General features: G+C 44.0%; 1 protein-coding gene across 1 annotated transcript in view; it reads left to right on the forward strand.

The window, feature by feature from the left end:
* Positions 1 to 1525: 1525 nt before the first annotated feature.
* ELOVL4 (ELOVL fatty acid elongase 4) overlaps positions 1526 to 14280 on the forward strand; it is a 37677-nt gene continuing 24922 nt past the window's right edge. Inside the window, exon 1 of the mRNA XM_066179638.1 lies at positions 1526 to 1719. Within this exon, the coding sequence (XP_066035735.1) occupies positions 1620 to 1719 (100 nt within the window). The 5' untranslated portion in view covers positions 1526 to 1619. The remainder of the gene's footprint in view (positions 1720 to 14280) is intronic.

Raw genomic sequence — 14280 nt, forward strand, 5'->3', positions numbered from 1 at the left:
ATTGACTCTTCTCATGTGAGAGAAGCAGCAGCTGTCCATCCGATACCTGCATGCAATAACCTTGCTTCGCTCCAACTTCCAGCCAGCATTGGGATAAGTTGAACTTCCCTGTCCAACAAGGCCTCCAGGTGTTGACATAGCTCCTCTTATTTTTCCCAGCATAGGTGATCCCTACTGCCAAACACCTGGTTTTGGTGCAGTGACTCTGCGTCCAGCGGAGTAACTGGTGATGGCCAGTGTGCCTCTCCTGTTCATAGGGCTGGGATGGCAGCAGCCAGAGCAGTGCAGGAGCTAAGCCGGGGGTGACTCACCCAGGAGGAGGAGTGCGAGCTGTGCTCACCAAGACCAAGTGACAACAAGTGACAGAGGTGCTGCTGCATTGGAGGAGGGAAAGGCAGACACCATCTGATCTGCTGCCTGCTAGGAGGAAAGCTTGTAACTTGGGTGGAGCAGGTCCCCTCCTGCCCCTCGCTCCCCGAGGGTGTCGTGCAGCCATCCATGATCCAGGCAAGATCATGGGACAGACAAGCTGGCAAGGAGGAGATAAGAAGCAAAGGGTGTGAGAAGCAGCTGATGCCCTCACACCAGACAGAGGGTTTGCTGGGACTGAAACACAGGGTGCAGAATGGATGCTTCTCCTGCAGCACCCAGCAACACTCCGGGCAGCTGAATCTCTCTGCTCCATGAAGCGACCCTAAAGGCCTCGTCCAGGAGATAAGGGGAGGCTTGCGAAGGGCAGCTGGGTGGCGCTGGAGAAGGCTGGTCAGGGAAGTGCCACCAGGTGGTGGGGCAGGGAGGTAGCGAGGTCCCGCTGCGGTTGCTGGTGTTACACGAAGGAGAAGGGCTCTTAGCGGAGGCTCCTGGAAGCCGCAGAAGAGCCTCGATACGCACAGACGGAGGTAACGCCAACACCGCTCACGTCGGACCCTAGGCATGCCTGTCAAGGGATAGCAGGAGGGGACGGGAGAGGAAAAATCCAAACTTCTACAAAGAGAAAAGAAAGAAATTAAAGAGGAGTTGGCTGAAATATTCATTCTCGCCCCCCCCCCCCGCCCCCCCCCCCCTCTGGTAAAAATAAATAAATAAATAAATCGATAGATAGATAGATAAATAAATAAATAAATCCTATTTGAACATAGAAAGTCAGATCGAGATAGCAAGCGCCTCCTCGCCACCCCGCGCGCCCTCCGAGGGAGGAGGAGCGGGGTCCCCGCGCCGCCCGCAGCTGTCCCGGCCGGGGCCGCGGGCGCCTGCGCGGCCGGGCCGGTCCGTGGGGCCGCGCTCCGCGGGCGCCGCCGGCGGGCAGCGGGACGGCGGCCACGTGACGCCCCCGCCCCGCACCGCACCGGGCGCTGCGCACCGAGCCGGGAGCACCGAGCTGCGGAGCCGCGGCCGCCGCCGCGCCGCCCCCCGCCTCCGCGCCCTCCACCCTGCCCGCGGGGCACGGGAGCCGGTGACGGGAGCGAGGCGGAGTCTGGAGGGAAGATACGGAGAGATAGAGATTTAAATCACATCCCCGGCTGTAGAAGGGGCAGCAGCAGCAGCAGCCCCGGCGCAGAGGCACGGACGCACGCGCCGAGACAGGTCTGCCGGCTCCGCCGCTGCTGCTGCTGCTCACCATGGGTGCCGCCGCCGCCGAGCCCCCCAGCGCCATGGGCCTGGTGTCCAGCGTGGTGAACGATACCCTCGAGTTCTACCGCTGGACCTGGAGCATCCGAGGTAACGCGCCAGGGCGGCCGCGGCCCCGCCATCGCCGTGCCCGGCGCCCCCCGCCTTCTGCCACTGATGCGCAGCGGCTCAAAATGGCTCCGTCTCCCGGGAGACGCGGAGCGCGCTCCGGCTCCCCAGGATGGGGCCGCGGCGGGGCCAGACCCCCCCGCTCCCGCCTGCCCTCCTCGCCCCTCCGGGTGCGCTCGGTGCCGTGTTTGTTTATCTGCCGTAATCCCGTGTAGCGGCCCGGGGTGTGCGGGGCATCGATCCGCGGCAAGGTGAGCGCGTCCCCCGGACGCCCGCGGGTGGATGTAGCGAAATCCGCTTCCCGGGGCCGTGGTTTCTCCGGCTCTCTGCCGCCGCGGCGTGCCTTGGGGTGGTCCTATGGGGATCTGATGTCGGAGGTAAGCGAGGCCCTCCGGTAAGTCGTGCCGGAGCTCAGGCGGTCCTTGGCTTCTGTGGCAGGTGGGAGCCCCGCGTCGGCATCGCGTGGAGTTCAGCAAGAGAGATGAGGAAATGGTTGTTACCGCCAGTGCGGCAGCTTTTCATTTTATATTAAATGTGTTTGGGTCAGTTCTGCCGTTTTCCGTTTCCAATATGCTCCACTCCTGTATTGGCACTCCAGGACTGCAATGTGGCAGGTGCTGCAGGAAGAGTAAATGTCTTGGAATATGGAGAAATGTGCAAAAGCAGCTTTCAGTGCTGGGACAGCATATGAGGTGGTATCGCTGCAGTGACCGGTAGCTCTGGAAGTGTTATTAGTCAGCGTGAATGGTTCTGTCTCGTGTGTCAAATGAGAGGAGTCGCAGCTTTCACAGTTGCTATTGTGAGTAGCCACGGACAGCTGACAGAAGGATCATTTACTCCTCTGGATGTTTCCTTTATTTTTTCGTTGTCCACACAGTGATGAGGTTTAGCTATTTTAAAACACGTAGAGCAAAACTGGAGTGCATGCAACTGTGGATGTATTTCACGGCAGTGTGATAACTGGGAGTGTGGGGCCTTCATTACAGACGGGAAGCTCACTGCATCAGCAGTCTTTGCTTTTCCGCCCCCCTCCCTTCTGCCATCTGTCAGATAATAAATTAATCTTATGTTATAGATGGAAGGAGCTCCGTTTTTTTACACAATTTGCCTTTCCACAACTTCTGTGTTTTGCAACATTTTAAAAATTGAGCCTGCATGCATATTTTTCTCTTCTGTTTTTAAAAACTGCTAGAATATGAGAGCAAATAAAAATGCTTGCAGCAGCACTGTATTGTAATCTACCAGTGTTTGCTCCCTTTCTCTGACTCTTGCAATATACAATTGTTCATAGGCTGCCAGGTAATACATGAAAGAGATGCTATTCTAGTCAATCAGTAGCATTTTCAGATGGGTATAAAAATAGGTGTAGGTACAAAGTTGATAACCTTATAGATTACTTGATTTATTTGAAAAAAAACCCCTTCAAGTTATGATATATTTCCTGAACTTCAAAAATGTTTATTTAAGTCTGTCAATAGACCGTGTCTATTGTAAGCAAAGATGATGGGGGGGGGGGGGGGGGGACGGGACGGGGAAGAAGAAGAAAAAGCAAGTAAATGTAAAGAATGTAATGATAAGTAACTGACAGTGATACTACACATAGAGCAAACTTTTTTCTTCCGCTCCTTTGAAGGATGTTAAGGAGTAGTAGGATGACGTTGTTATTGCCCCTGAAATTAGTGTCTTACTAATTTACTAATGGAAAATTTTTAATTTTTGCTTTAAGTTTGGTAGCTGCTGTTACGGTAGCTGCTGTTAAAGCAGGATTCCATTGTGATGAAGTAATCAATCCTATTTTGTGGAGACTTTCTTGTTCAGATTTTGGATGTCAGCAGGTCCCTGCAAGGCTACTTTTGGGTAGAGCCTAAGTAACATGAAAAACACTCAAGAGTTCTTATTTATTTTAACCCGGTAGTATGCGAAACGAGATTCTCCTGTAGTTTTTACAGTCAGTTAGGGATAGGTGAAACATGTAATATGTAACATTGTAGTTACAAGATAGCTCAGGATAAGAAAATGTTAGTCATGAGGCAGTGCTGTGTGGCTGTCCAGTGAAATAATTTTTAATGCCCTAAGTTCTGCAAAAATACCTGCTCAGTTTGGTGCTTTTCTGCATGTTTCTTTGTTCAGTCAAAAATAATTGTCTCCGTTTGCCATCTCTGAGTAAACATACAGCATCCTTCCAGTACCTAAAGAGGGTGTGACAAGAGAGCAGGAGAGGGACCTTTTACAGGGACAGGTAGTGATAGGACAAGGTAATGGCTTCAGACTGACAGAGAGTAGGTTTAGATTAGATACTAGGAAAAAATTATCTCCTGCAAGGGTGGTGAGGCATAGGAACAGGTTGCCCAGAGAACTTGTGGATTCCCCATCCCTGGAATTGTTCAAGGCCAGGTTGGATGGGGCTCTGAAATTCTAGTGGAAGGAGGAAGTGGTCTCTGGCCGTGGCATGGTAGTTTGAAGTAGGTGATCTTTTAGGTCCCTGCGAACCCAAACCATTCTATGATATGTTATAATTGTGAATTCAGCACTGTTATGAATTCATGCAATTCACCTTTGTGTTAAGAGCTATGACGGTGATGTTGCTCAACAGAAAACACAAATTATGGCATGCAAGACCATTGCCTAATGTTCAATATCATTAAATAAAAAACTATACCACGCAGCAAAGTTGCTCAACAAATGATGCTATGCAATAGCATTACACAATAAATCATACTGAAACACTACTACACAGCAAAATTACACAACAAAATGTGAAGAAATTTGATTCCCACTACTACTCCTACACTTATTCTCTCCACTTCCCACTTCCAATTTTTATTGAACACCTGTGAGTCTTTAGCCCTGTTCTCTGTATTCAGCAAGATTGTCTTGCCAGCAGGTGTTTTCTCCTGCTGCCTTGGACTCCTCTGAAGAGACTTGTATAGAACTGTGCCAGAACATCCCACTGAGTCTTGTGCTGTTTTATTTTTGCACATTTAAGATTTGATCATTTTCCTCCCCTGCTTTGTGCTATTTAAAAAGCAACTGACCTTTTCTGAGACCAAAAATCCCCAAAAGTCCAAGTATATGATGGGCCTAAATGGATTTTGAGCTGATATTACAATTTCTTTTAGCATTAAGCATGCTGTCTAAAGCTGATTTGTTTGTGGTTTTGGCTTTTTAAGTCTTGCATGTGGGAATAATAGCAGTGTTCTGTGACTTTTCCCCCATATATATTATCCAATACATTTTCAGCATTAGCTTAATGCTTTTGCTTGTTCATTTGTTGTAAAACTACTTTTTTTATCTCCTCCCTTGACTACTTTTCATGAAAACTACCCCTGTCATGAAAGCTCAAAATCCATTGTAACCATGTATTCACCTAGGAGGCTAAAGGACATAATTTAAGAAGTCATAAACTTCAAGAAGAGATAGAAAGGTCAAAAACATCTTCTTAGCGGTCATCCAGAGAAAAAAAAAATAGGTGGTCAGAGGAACAGTTACTATCAGGAAATATGATCTAGGAATCCCATGCCCTTATTTCTGTAAGGGCATGGGACCAGTTCCATGTAAGTGCTAGGGCAGGGCTTCCTTCTTTCTCTCAGCTTGAGTAGCTGGTTGGGGTTGGATTTGCCAGGAAGGATTAAGGGTATGATTAGATGACTGAGCAAGTGACTTAAAGGGAGGTTCCAGGCTGAGTCCAGGGGAACTATTAAGATGAATAATGCAGGACACAATCCAGGAAAGAAAAGTGTGGAAATCTCAAAATGTGGGTGAAGAGACCATTGTCAGTTGTAGAGGGGGAATAAGAGACTGTGGCTTGAAAAGTAAATTTGTGAAACACTGTACAAAAAGATTTATTTGGAGGACCTAGTTAATTTGAATGTACTGAGCTAAGGAGAAGAAGGCTTTACTGACTTTGGGTGAGAATGGTTGTTCCTGGAGCTCAAGAGTTTAAAGGAGGCAGGGCCATCCCAGGCCATGTGGAACAGCAACTATTTACAGCTGTTGCAATTAATAAGATTACAGACTTTTTCCATCAGTAGGAAAGGAGAGAGATGCAAACTTTCACTTTAGTGGTAGGGTAGTGTTCCATGTAGCATCTTGTTCAGGGGCAAGTTGGGTCAGAAGTATAAGGCAGTGAGGATGGAGAAGATGGGAAACTTACAGCTGCTTGCCTGAAAAGTGAACCAGTGGAGCAGCTTCCTTGAGAAAACCAATTGCCATAAGTGCTTTTGCCAAATCTTGGGACTAATTTAAAAATGCCCAGGAAGTTCAGGTTAATTTTCTTTTTCAGTCCAGGGAACAGAAGCAGAACAAAACACATTTCTTCTTCCCTTGTACCTTCCCCCATGGAGAAGCCAAGTATGACCAAAGGATTCTGAGTGTTTATGCTTGAGAAAGGTTCACTGGGGTGCTTAATACAACACTCTGAGTGCAAGTAGTCCCTTGTAGGTGAGGATTTGTGCTGAAGCTGGAGGCAAGTAGAATCCCAGTGAAAGTGCTTCAGAGGGTGATGATGGGGAAAGAGAACAAAGGGTGAGATTAAGGTTCATGAAGTCTGTTTCACAGAAACAAAACAGAAGGTGTTCCTAAATTTTTGGAGGGCTGGCTAAGCATCAGAGTTGGTGATCTGGCACAATACTTATCTTGCAGATACAATTTTCTTCTCAAGGGAACAGTTTTTTCAGTCTGTGGCCATGAATGGGTAAAAGACAAGTATTAGGCAGGGAGAAACACACCAGAAATGGAGAAACTGTCTAACTGGGCTGGTTTGTCTTGTGGCAAAAAACCAAAAAAACTGTGACAGAAGCAGCACTTGGAGAAATTGATTGTGAAAGTAAAGAATGTTAATGCCTAAATCATATTAAAATGCTGTCAACTAAACTGAGCAATAGGAACATCCCAGTTTAGTTGATTCATTTGACATTTAATTGCCAGTTACTGAAGGGAGGGAATTTATTAGTGAAGAAAAAAAATAATGCTTGGTATTGAAGGCAATTAGCTGGGTGTTTTAGGGAAATTCTACCCCCATTTCATCATCAGATTTTATCAGATTGTACAATTCAAAAGACATAATCATAACTAAACAGATACCAAGCATTTTTGGAAATGGAAACATCATTCAGAAAAGTACATTAGTGAGGGGGAAATGTCTACTTAGGGATCTTGGGTCACCAAGCTTCAAGACCTTGGTCTTGAGGGAGTAGCATCAAGCCAGATGAACTCTATTGATGAGAAGAGTGGAAGACTTCCTTTTTCTAAAATGAAGGAGGAGAAGTTGTAGGGATGATATGCAAATCTCAGCTCCAGCAAAGAAATGAAACAGAAAAAAAACCTTCAAAGAGTACCAGCAAGAATGTGATACAAGCTTGTTTGAACACTCATCAGCATATTCTAGAAGGAAAAGGAAATGTGTAGACAAAATAACAAGAACATAACTGAATGTTTGAAAATTAATTCTAAAACTGTGTAGGAAGCATGTCTTGAAATCTTTGAATTAAATAAGTTGTTAGGAATACTCTTAAAGGAGAATCCATGGGAAAAAGATCAGGAAACAGGTGTATACAGAATTTAACCAAGCTGATTGCATGACCTTAGTACCTACTGCAGAAGGCCAGATGACTAGATGTTTAAAATCTGGCACGTGATAAATTGCTGTTGTGGAGTTCTCAGCAAATCCTGTTCCTCAGCTGAGGCATCATGAGATGTAAATCAGTATCTGGTCCTGGAGCTCCATACTGCAACCAGAGGTGAAGAATTCTTGAGAAGTTGAAATATCCTTGCTGTGAAGCAGATGCAGTCATCCTAGAGACTGCACTGGTTATGTAGGTTGATCAAGGATAGTGGCTGAATTTTGTTCATAGCTAGCTGTCTCTAGTAGGAATATCTTGACTAGAAGTGTTTGTGGTTGTCACCTTGCTTTTCTGCTGTGCTCAGGGTGAAGAGGCATGCAGCCACAGGGCTGTGGTTATGCATATGAACAACCAGAAGAGGTTGTATTCAAGGCAGCTATGCTATACTCTCCTGTGCAACCAGAGAAGAGTGTCAAAGGCTGCATAAGAACAGGTAGTAGAGGAAGCTTAGGGAACATAGTATGTAGTTCCTTTTAAGGTCTTGTACATCAGGAGTCGTTAGGAGTGGGTGAGGCAAGACTCCACATTTTCCTCTGCCAGTCCTCAGACAAGTTTTTGGAGTTACTTGGTTCAGATGGATTAGGAGAGCATTTAGATAAAAGATGAATGAGTGAAAAGACTTCAGATATGGAGAGGACTTTGAGAGGAAGATTATGCTAGGATGCAAGGCTAGGGGAGGAGAAGAGGCTGTTGTGTGTAGTGTAGTTTTTTGAGGTGAGGCAAGTGGGGTTGAATGAATGCCTGAATGGCCTAAAAAGCTGCAGCTAAATGAGAGTTCATTTATCTAAAAAGAATTGACCATTAAAAGAATGACAGCTTTGGCTTTTAAAGAGTGTTGACATAGGTGGAGTGTTCCCAGTGCACAGAAGTTGTGACAGAGTGATTTTAAGGACAGATCTGTTCCATAAGATAGGACTTCTCTGACTAGTGAATGACAAGGCTTCGCTTTCTCAAGCTGTATTTGGAAACCAAGTCGGAGCTACCACTGCACTTCATAAGGAACTCTGAGTGGGATTGTCTGACTGACACCTCATTTAGGAGGATGTAGATGCTGAATACAGTTACTGGATCTTGTATGCTGACAAGTGGGTACAACTGTGCTCAGTGTTGTCAAACTCAAGTGCTTCTCAGTGTATGAACTTCAAAGTCTTGTGGAATTTTAAGGATGTAAATGAAGGCAGCTCTGAAATTCAGGCTTGTCAATGCTTAGGTGTTAGCCCTTGATGGGGTTTTGAGTACTGCACCCTAGCTTGTAGGCAAAGCAATAGGTAGCTGCAAGGCAAGCCTAGAGATGAATAGAGTGTTACAGTGGTTTGTATTAACTCCCTTTGTGTGTGCTTGGATCTCAAGATAAGTATGAGCTAGATTACCTTTCTCTAATGGAAGGTGATGGAGAATAAGCTACCTCCGTTTGGCTTGCATTTGATGCAAGATAGTGACACACTTGTGGGCTTCAATTGCTCTTGGTTTTGTTTTGCTTATGTGCCTGCAACTCAACTTCTTTCTTTAGGTACTTGGATAATTTCAGTGGTTTGATCCTTAACTCCTGTCCTGCAGTGTTCACTCTCTCTCTGGCATTGTGTCGGCTTGTACCATGGGTTTCTTCCCTCGTATTGTGTTTGCACGGCAGGGTTTTGGTACTAGGGGGGCTATGCTGGAAGCTTTCCCTATGTCCAACAGAGCCAATGCCAGCCCATTCCAAGATGTGCCCGTTGCTGGCCAAGGATGAGCCCATCAGTGGTGGTAGTAAAATCTCTGTGGTAACAATCACACCATCAAAAGCAGCATGGCCAGCAGTTTGAGGCAGGTGAGTCTGTCCCTCTATTCCACTCTTATGAGACCTTAACTTGAGTACAACTTCCACTTCTGGGGTCCCCAGCACAAAAAGGACAATGACCTATTGGATCAAATCTAGAGCAGGGCCACCAAGCTGATTAGAGGGATGGAGCACCTCTCCTGTGAGGGGAAAGGCTAGGAGAATTGGAATTGTTCACCCTGGGAAAGGGTGACCCAGTTGTGTCCTTCCAGTATCTAAAAAGAGCCTATAAGAAAGATGGAAAGAAACTTTTTACAAGGGCATGTAGTGAGAGGATGGGGCAGAATGGTTTCAAACTGGCAGAGTGGAGGTTTAGATTAGAAATGTCAGACAAAAAAATCTTTACTCTGAGGATGGTGAGATGCTGGAACAGGTTGCCCAGAGAAGCTGTGGATGCCCCATCCCTGGGAATGTTTAAAGCCAAATTGGGTGGGGCACTAAACAACCCAATCTACTGGAAGATGTCCCTGTTCATGACAGAGTCGTATGAAGTGAATGATCTTTAATGTCCCTTTCCAAACCAGGCCATTCTATGATTCTACAATAATATATTTAAGAAGAGGAAAAAAATGGTACAAAATTAATTGCACTCAGAGAAGAGAGGAGTGATAATAGGTTAGACAAACCACTCTGCATACATGGAGGTCAGGGAAGGAAGGTGAAGAGGTGCTCCAAGCACTGGAGCAGAGATTCCCCTGCAGCCAGTGGGAAAGATCATGGTGAGGTACCTGTGCCCCTGATGCCTATGGAGGTCCAAAGGCCTACAGAGATCCATCTGCAGCCAGTGGAGGAACCTCACACCAGAGCAGGCTAATGCTGTAAGAAAACTGTGACCCTATGTGAAGCCTGTGCTGGAGCAGGCTCCCGGTAGGAAGGATCCCACACTGGATCAGTTTGTGAAGAACTGCAGTCTCTGAGGAGGACTCAGGCTGGAGAATTTCATGGAGGACTGTCTCCTGTGGGAGCAACCTGATGCTGGAGCAGGGGAAAGCTCCTCCTAAGGAAGAGGCAGTATCAGAAACAACGTGTTATCAATTGACTGTAATCCCTATCCCTGTGTCTCATTGCCACTGGCAGGGAGAAGGTAGAGAATCAGGAGTGAAGTTAAGCCTGGGAAGGAGGGTGGTTTTTTCAGAAAGGTGCTTTTCAGGTTTGTTTTACTTCTCATTATACAACTCAGATTTTGATTGGTAATAAATTCAAATAATTTCCCCAAGTCACGTCTGTTTTGACAGTAATCAGTTTGTGACTTCTCCCTGTCCTTATCACTCTCTACAACTCCCTGAAAGTTGGCTGTAGTCAGGTGGGGTTGGTCTCTTTCTACAGGCAGCAACTGACAGAATGAGAGGACACAGTCTCAAGCTGAGCCAAGGGGAATAGAGGTTGGATATTAGGGAAGAGTTTTTTTTCCAGGAAGGGTGATAAAGTACTGGAATGGTCTGCCTGGGGAGGGGTGGAGTCACCACCCCTGGATGTGTTTAGAAAAAGATTGGATGTGGCACTCCATGCCATGGTTTAGTTGAGGTGTTAGGGCATGGGTTGGACTCAATGATCTTGAAGGTCTCTTTCAACCTAGTGATTCTGTGATTCTGATTAACTCTGATTTTCTTCTATTTTCTCTACCCTGTCCAGCTGAGAGGGGAGTGATAGTGAAGCTCTGGTGGGTACCTGGCCTTCAGACAGGGTCAAACCACCACATCCCTAGTTTCACTTTCTATTTCAGCATAATCATGAACTCTTGACTGTTTGGTTTGTTTCCATCATATTTTCCTATTCCTCTTATGTATTTCTGCTATCTCTAAAACGTGTGTTCTCCCAGCTCTTGTACATGTTGTGCTTAGTTTACATGCTTGACTGTGGTGTTCTTCGATTTTCTTTTTTTATCTGCTTACAGATATTATCTCCTTGAATCCTTCTCCCAATTATGACCAATAAGAAAAAATTGTTTTATTGCTTTCGAAGTGTTCCTAGAATGTTGCTGGAAGAAATGTCTTTCACTTTTTCTGTTGAGCCAGCAAATCTCTCTGATGTGATTTTATGACCTTCTATTCTTAGAATATCATTGTAACACCTTGTTCTTAAATGGTTTGAGGTAGCATAAAGAAAAAAAGAAAGTAGTTAGTAGTTAAATTGACTAGCTGGGCTGTAAATAGGAGATTTCATGATCATATTTTCTACAGTTTAATATTTAGTGGTTTACCAGGAACAGATGTGCCCAATAGAAATACTCACAGAGTACCCCAAAATGCTTTCATGATTAGGTCAGTGTGTTTTCTGTTGTGTCCCCTCTCCATTTCAGTGATCCCTGATTTTTTTACAAAGACTGAGAAACTTTATTGCAAAAACCTTTAGAGAAGCTTGGGGGCCGTTGTGTTACCATGGAAGGTAACACAACTGTAGAAGTGAAAAGACTTAGTTGTAGCAGTCGCTTGGACATGGATATTATGTAGCTTCCAAACTGATGGTTTTGCTACTGTGTACTTGGTGAATGAAACATTCAGACACTGAGCATTCTTTTCATCATTTTTGGATTAAGAACTTTTTTGTCATTCAGTTCATATTTTGAAAATCCACATTTCAAAATTAGTATTTGTGTGTGTTTGGTTTCTCACCCCTGATTTGTCTTTTTTTCTGGTGTTAAAAGGAAGTTGAGGAATTAAGTTCTAAATGTTTTAGTGTTTTGTTTTTCCTTGGAGGCTTTGACTGATGTATTTGTGTTAAGCTAACAGAAAACCTAATGTATCTCACAACTGTAAATTTACTTCTGCCTCTGAACTTTGAAGAGCTAATGCATTTCAGTAACTCCTTTTGTAGTTCTTAATCAAAACAAAATTCTCATCTCATTCATCCTTCTGTAAAACAGAAGTGATGAGGAGCATCTTTGTGATAGTGCTAACAGCAAAAACAAGTAGTTTATCAGAGAGCTTTCTGTGCAGCTTCTTGCAAATTTCCTCCAGTAGCTTTCTGATATTAGTCTTAGGTCGATTTCACTTGCTGTTGCTGGTTTTCATACATGCTCAAGCACTGCATTTAAAACTCTCTAAACGTTCATCTATGACCCCAAATAACTAAATAACTATGTTACAAGAGCAGCTGTGTAAGTTGCTTACATTTGCTATTAGTTAGGCATCATTATCCTTCCGGTGTGTTAGCACATTAAACATGTATCAGTGCTGAATTTATTGTCCCTTGTATGCTGAATACGTAACACTTGACTCTATAGCAGAAAGACCTTGCAGACTTATTTTTTAACTGATGTTAAAAATCTTTCAGATTTTTCAATGTACTTATGTTTAAACTGAGGGAATCCAGTAACAATATCTGTCTATGGAGAAGATCATCATACCCAGTGATCATCCCCTTCAGCTTTATGAAACTCTGGGTGGGCCAATAGACTAATCTGTTATTGCAACATTGAATGTGCATAAATCCTGTGTTTGTGTTACTGCTTACTGATACCCTTACAACTGTTTTCATAGTGCCAAACCCCAGCGCTTTTGTGTGAAGTAATGACATGTCCAGTCAGAGCTGAGCAGTCTGAGCTCTGAGAAACAGTTTTGGCAAAACCCACAAAACTTTGAATAAAAGTAGAAGAAAAGATTTGTTAAGTGTGTTTTGTGCAGTACCTTTATTGCTTTAGAAATACAGAGACATAGACTGGATCATAAAGCTTGCAGCTAGTTTATAAAATTACATTGTGTGGTAGGGTTGGGGGTTTTGTTTGCTTTCATCTGTTTACTCCAAAACTTACAATATTTAAGAAAAAGCAGGTATCACTGCACTGGGAATGCATCTTGCATTTGTGATGTTTGGAAAAGATTTGGCAACCAGAAGAATGCTTCATGTTTGGAAAAGATTTGGCAACCAGAAGAATGCTTCATGCCTCGAGGGCTTGTATCTTGCAAATCATGTGTAAGCTTCAGTGAGGATTATATTTTTATTATTCCTTGAAGCAGAGCATTTGTACTGTCCCCACAAGTAATCATAATCAATGGAGAAGATAAATCAAATATAATTTGAGCAAGGTAATCTCTTTGGACTTGAAAATCCTGAGACTTGATGGTAAATTGTCACGTGTCCTGAACTTCATAGTAATTCCATTATTATCCTTGTCTTGTAACACGTATATCATGTAATTGTTGTACATAGGCACAAAGACAATATGGAATTAATGACTGAATGGTAGGAGTTCTGAGAAGACTAGAATGCTGGTCAGAATAACGGGAGGGCTAGTTAAAATACATCTGGCCTTTGAACAGCAAATTGGGATTAGCAAATTTCCTGCTACTTTAATGGGAGTTTATGAAACACCTGCACATTACAGGTGTTCATTAGCTGCAGGAGATGTTGCTCTTAGCTGTGTGGCATTTTGATTTCATGTTGCTGTATACATCTTTCGAGAAGACTAAGCAGTCAATTACAAAGCCCCAAAATTCAAAACAAAGCCACAACTGGTTATGGGTTGTCCCTGTTTGTCTTGTAGTCCTCTTGGTTTTGGGGCAAGCATCTCTCATTTCTGACCACAACAGGATTTTAAACAGCAAATTTAGAATATGTGGGTTTCATTGTTTTGACTGTTGGGATATGTGTTGTCATTATTCATTGTAGTGAGGCTGAATACTCTTATCCTTGCACCTTGGTTTTATGTTTTATGGCTTGTTAAAATGATAATGCTTTGTGATAAAATTTTGATGCCTCTTATTCTTGACCCGAAAAATTAGTTTGTTCCAGACTAGTTAAAGCTTAAGGATAGACAAAATACTTAACTCAGATGGTTAGATTTATTGTCAAAGAAAAAAAAAAAACCAAACAAAAAAAAAACCAAAAAACCCCAAACAAAACTTGCTTTATCTCTACTGTTCTACTAAATTAATTTTTAAAAAAAATATTAGTTAAACCAGATCAGCTGTTACACTTTTTTTGTTTGCCAGGTTTTGGGAACCTTTGTCCATATAGCATCCTGTGCATGTCGCACTTAGGTTTACCAATACCATACATGGGAAGAAATTCTTTACTGTGAAGGCTGTGAGGCACTAGAACAGGATGCCCAGGGAAGCTGGAAGAGTTCAAGACCAGGTTGGGCAGGGCTCTGAGCAACTTCTAGTG

This window comes from Chamaea fasciata, unplaced genomic scaffold, assembly GCF_029207755.1.
Source record: "Chamaea fasciata isolate MVZ Bird 193981 ecotype frontalis unplaced genomic scaffold, bChaFas1.0.hap1 SCAF_3, whole genome shotgun sequence".
NCBI lineage: Eukaryota > Metazoa > Chordata > Aves > Passeriformes > Sylviidae > Chamaea > Chamaea fasciata.